Source organism: Bemisia tabaci, chromosome 10, assembly GCF_918797505.1.
Source record: "Bemisia tabaci chromosome 10, PGI_BMITA_v3".
Taxonomy (NCBI): Eukaryota; Metazoa; Arthropoda; class Insecta; order Hemiptera; family Aleyrodidae; genus Bemisia; species Bemisia tabaci.
In genome coordinates this window covers 12,952,422-12,957,935 of record NC_092802.1, presented here as the reverse complement: position 1 = coordinate 12,957,935, position 5,514 = coordinate 12,952,422, and the positions used below count along the sequence as shown (strand labels likewise).

At 35.8% G+C, this 5,514-nt stretch overlaps 1 protein-coding gene across 1 annotated transcript; it reads right to left on the bottom strand.

Moving 5' to 3' along the window:
- Positions 1-136: 136 nt before the first annotated feature.
- On the bottom strand, positions 137-5,477 carry LOC109044731 (lysophospholipase-like protein 1). Its single transcript, XM_019062577.2, has 5 exons — positions 5,063-5,477; positions 4,524-4,648; positions 3,273-3,417; positions 2,397-2,512; positions 137-1,600 (listed from the first exon to the last, which is right to left on the bottom strand). The coding sequence occupies exons 1-5, from the start codon at positions 5,145-5,147 to the stop codon at positions 1,379-1,381; spliced, it is 693 nt and encodes a 230-aa protein (XP_018918122.1). The 5' UTR covers positions 5,148-5,477; the 3' UTR covers positions 137-1,378.
- Positions 5,478-5,514: the final 37 nt, after the last annotated feature.

Below are 5,514 nucleotides of genomic sequence, written 5' to 3'. Positions count from 1 at the left end.
AAGCAACTGCATAAAACGCTGCGAAATTTGGAAGCTGCGCAATGATATGAGGCTACACGATAAGAAGTCAACATTTACTCAGAGAGCACGAGCAATTTTTAAAATCATGATGTAATTGTAGATATAAACCTCAATGTAGAATTAAAATGACTTTATTAAAAAAATAACAATTATTTTCCTTGAAAACCTAACAAATAAAACACTTGATATAAAAACGTTTTGGTTGACTTAATAAGATCAAATATACATCTTAGATGTTGTAATATTCGGGCATTTTTATTTTTTATTTTCCGTTTCTCACTGGCATCGAAAAGTATGAGAAAGGCGATAATATTTTCTTATAGATAGACATACTATATTTATTGCCTGATATTACCATGATATTCTCAAAAAGCATGGTAGGAAATTTTCAAGCAATCACCTCCCATTACATTAAAGTACGTAATGTTGCCTTCCGAAATACAAAATTCTGACATTATTTTTGTATTGGAATTTTTGGATACTTAGATCAACACAGTAACATTAAAAAATAGGGGTTTAAAATTGACCTAAAAAAACTTTTGATGTTCATTAATCATCTCAGACGACCATCTGAGCTCATCAAATTTAAGGCATTGCTAGCAACAAATAATGTCAAAATGCCCTAATTTATCTTTATCTTAAAAGATTCCCTTGCAATTTCTTCTTTTATTTCATTCAATTGGAAGTTGCCCAAGAAATGAACTTTGATTTGCTGGGCATTCTAGATATGGAAAAACTACACACAGCTACCAACATCTCATCATATCACAAGCTTTTGAGGGAGCCTTATTTCTCAATCCCATTGAAAATTGTACTATGTTGCTGGAGATGGTTTAATAGGGTACATTTTTTTGGACTTAAATTGATCACTGGTGCAGATGCAAAATATGACCATGGCATTCGGATATACATACATTTTTAATGCTTTTTAAAGCAATGGCATATACACTACCTGTACATCTATCGATGATCTAATCATAGAGTATTTGTTCTGAGAAGCCATACCGGGTAGTGCTATCATCAACCCAATTACGAATGCAAATTCTATTGCTATTTGTTGCAACTGAATGCAAAGTGTTTTGATAACCAAGTAGGAAAGAAGAACCAAGAGACCCTGGCAGTGACAGCGTTAAAGGAAGGAGAAACTACCTTAAAATTTTATAGTGGAGCACTTGTCATGACAAGGACCGTACGTTTGTTCCTTAAAAATTATTGGAGCGCCTCAATTGTGATACATGAGAAACATAACAGTTGTCTCAAAAAACATCACAAGGGTTGAAACCCTCCATTCCTAAATCTAAGAAAGGCAGCATGGAATAAACACTTGAGCATGGCTATTGGCAATTCCTAATTTGAACTATGATGGAATTAATTTGTTTATCCAACTCCATACCTCTTCCAATTCCCTCGTCTTCATTTCATGCAAAGTGTTCTTCAGCACTTTGAACTCGACATCGACATTGTGCGACTTCAGTTTCTCCACGGTGGCTTCGCCCCACTTCAGAGGGACCAGCTCATCTCGGTCACCATGGTAGTGCAGTAGAGGAGGAAAGCGTGAACCTTCCTTCTCGCTGAGTGCCTGTGGAGAAAATTCAGTTTGTGAGAGAGGACCTGAGAGGAACACGAAAATGCTACAAAAATGAGATTTGAGGTAATAAAGATTTTGGTCTAGCCTCTAGCATCATGGAAATTCTGAACTAAACTTCAGGAAGCTGTTCACTTGTATGATTTATACAATTGGATTGCATTTTGCAAAAAGGAACCACTAGCATTGCAATGTTGCTAAGATTGTGCAACTTCTTTTGTCTTGGAGGAAAAACCCAATTATCCATTCATAATTTCTATTTTACTCGCTAAAAACTGTACATTTAAGAGAAAAATTACCATCTAAATTTCATAGTTTTTCACGATTTCCGCAATTTTATTGCAAAAGATGAAGTTGCACAATCTTAGCATCATTGCAATGCTAGTGGTTCCTTTTTGCAAAATGCAATCCACTTGTATGATTTATACAAATAGCTCTGAGGGTTTTCAAATTAAAAAGAGACAACTCAGGGTTGCCACAGAAGCTTGCTCATGTTGTTGAAAAGCTTGATTTGATTCAAATACACTCTGGTTTTCTCAAAAGTGAGAAATTCCGACTTTTTTGCAATCAGTGCTACAGAAAAACAATAATATCTGGGATGAGAGTATTTTTAAAGCGCAAATCGTGTTCTGCATACAATTTTGAAAAGGAAACATACCTAGGTAAATCAGAATGCTTAAGTTTGCACCTTGCGAAAACATCACAAAACTTAAACCAAGTTAGGCTTGCGTTAAGAATTAAAAAGCAAATAACAAAGAAAGTCACACACACAAGTTAAATGAAAACTCACTGTAAAAACAGACGAATCATTGTTCAAGAATGCAGACAGCGAGAAACAACCAGCAACCTCTTGCAATCGTTTGTACGTTAGATGCATTGCCAGAGCTCCTCCCATGGAGAATCCACCTAGATAAAAGGAAATAAAGTTAATGATAAAAAAAGACACTTGATTTATTTCCTGTGGTACAATGCAGGATTTGCCACTTAAAAACACTTTGTGGTAGATTTTAAGACTGGTAATTTAAAATTTTAGAGAACTGCAATTTCTTCTTTCTTTTTGCTTTAAAAGATATTAGGTATCCTGAAAATTGAAATGAAAATTCTGTTACTGACACCTTTAGCCATTTAATGGATCTTAAAAGCAGGGATATAAAGACTTCTCAATCATGTGATCATGATTGCATGGCCTCTTGCGTGGAAAATGGGTAAAAAACATTCAAATTATAAATTCTTGATCATGGTGTTCGGTTATTTTTGTAACTTCAGGAAATTTACTACACTTGAAACATCATGAAGTTCCCATTAAAAAGGAATCATAAAATTGAAATGTAGGAATCATTTTGCTTTCCCTCTAGCAATTTGGGCAGAGGTACAGAAATTTCTCGACCATGTGACTACAGTGGCATGTAAAAATAGGAAGGCCCCGAAACTAGGTTTAAAAGAATTTAAACCTGCGCTCGCATACAAAAATTGCGAGTTTCCTATGAAATTGAGGGAAAAATCTCATCCTTTCACAAAATTGCACAATTGAAGCAAAAAAAAGTCATAATTTTAACAATTTTGAGGAAAGAGAGATTTATGCAATAGGGAGGTCAATTTGAAAAATGAGGAGGCTAAGAATGTTCTTCTTTCGTGCATTATATTCTGTGAAAACTTTCTTACAAACCTATGATGACATTTTCCAGGGCAATGTCTTTAGCCACTTCTTTCTTTATAAGCTCTACGACTTGATCGGTGATGGAGTCAAGAGTTTCTTTGTCTTCCTTTGCTTCTGGGGTGATGGATTTTCTATCAAACCACACATTTCGCATCTGTAGGTACATAAAAATAATAAACATCGTCAAAAATTAAAATAAAATCAATATATTGCCAAAGATATTCCAATGAGATAAAATTGGTTTTGAGTCATTTTTAATGTCATCTCTTCGGTTGTTTATAGTGTGGGAAACCTTAGAGGTAAAACCATGCATCTTTAGTATATTCTCTGCAAGAGACATATCATTTGTATGGACATGGTTTCAAGTAAAAATAGGGCGTTTTCTGAGGATACAAATACTTAACAACATTGAGACTGCAATAAAGCATATCACTATTGCAGTGTTTCAAAATCTCTGCTCCTATCTTGTTTTATACAAAAAGACCAAACCGGCACCGAGGCTGGAAATTTTCAGAGAATATTCATAATCAACAAATTTTTCAAGCTATGACATTTATGTTCATAGGCGGTTCTAGACCTTCATGCTTGGGGGTGCCCAGGGGTAGAAAATGTCGCAGACCGGCCCAGAAGGGGAACGGTCGCTCAGGGGAGGCCTAAACTTCGGCCCTCAAGTTTCATCCCTTTCCTACCCTCCTTTCTCTTTTTCTCTCCTTCCTTTCTACTTAAATACGTCTAAATTCAATGTAGGAAAATTTTTAGCAAAACTTTCCATCAAAACTACAACCTTACCATAAAAAACAGTAGAATCTTTGTAAAACACGGCTTTCAATATTAATTTTTCAAGTCATGATTTACCAGAAGTCAACTTTCGACGAGATCCCCCCTCCTCCCATCACTCCTTGCCCATAATCATTGAATACTGGACTCCTGCAGATTTCAAAAATTCATGAAATAAAAATATTGCCAATTTTTTTCGCTTCATAATACGATTTTTTCTCGACGTTTTTACTTGCCCAAAAGCCACGGTTCCGGTAACCGTACTTAATTTTTGCTTGGGGGTGCCCGGCACCCACTGGCACCCCCGTAGAACCGCCTATGTTTATGTTGTAGTTTCTTGTGTTGATGATAAATTCTCGGTTTACACCAGGGAATTTTTCTGCAGGAATTATGAAAAATCAAGGAAATAATTAAGAATAAATTAACTATATAGAATACTGGACACATTGATTTAAGCTACAAAATGACTCTTCCAGGACTCACCTCACCTCCAACCGCTGAATAAGATCTTATTGGAGCAGTGGGAAAGTAAATATTTGCATGTGGTAGAGCAGCTTTATCTTGCAATAGGAATTCAACCCAACTTTTGGCACCTCTTCCAGTATCACCTAAAAGGATCAAAGAATAATATTAGACGAGAGCTAACAATATGGGTAAGTTTTAATTCTGGGAACTAGCCTCATAATGTAGGTTTTCCATAAAAACGGACCATTCAGAAATAATGGAGCTGGCACCTCATCAGTTGAGACAACGTCAAAGTATTATTTATGTCACCACTCATCAATAGTGCCATCTGACTGCATGTACTAACCTGCTGAGCGGTGCTAATTCAGAGTTAATCAAAGATTGATGTTTGTCTCAACATACGATGTGCCAGCTCTAATTATGAAGGATAAGACAGAATATTAGACATTTAATTGGATAACTATTTACATTGAGCTCAGAGAAATGAAAAATTCTGTGGAGCCTCTAAGAAGAATCAGTTAGTGAGAAATTAAGAAAGAGCATGGATGAGTAGGTACCTGAACCATGAAGGAATACAACGGCAGCTGTTGGTTTATGTCTGGCTGCGATGACTTCAAGCACTGAGCTCATTATAGCTGCCATTTCTGATGAAAAAAGCTTTGAATTATTAGAATCTGGCCTAAAATGTTAGAAAACTTCTGAACGAGGACAATTAATTCTAATTTCAAGAAGGCAGAAAGAGGGTCTCTCAAAAGATCTCGAAGTTAGCCTCGAGATGAGTGGGGTGGCAGTTTAAATACAAAATATCAACCACAAAAATTGAATGTGTGACAAAAAGAGGCGGACATAAACACACTAAGAGAACTAATTAACATAATTGATGTCGCCGAATACAGGCAGACAAAAGAAATTAATTAGAAGCGGCACAAAACTGATAATCACCACTTTTGTTTATAACCTAATCTTGTCTCATGATGATAAGGAGGGAAAAAGTTGAAACGCGAAATTT

Excerpts from the sequence above, each read along its gene's own strand:
- LOC109044731 (XM_019062577.2), bottom strand. The coding sequence starts at position 5,147 with ATGGCAGCTATAATGAGCTCAGTGCTTGAAGTCATCGCAGCCAGACAT. Across the intron at positions 3,418-4,523 it reads ATTCAGCGGTTGGAGGTGAG|ATGCGAAATGTGTGGTTTGA; the intron begins GTGAGTCCTGGA and ends ATGTACCTACAG. Across the intron at positions 2,513-3,272 it reads CCTGGAAAATGTCATCATAG|GTGGATTCTCCATGGGAGGA; the intron begins GTTTGTAAGAAA and ends CCTTTTATCTAG.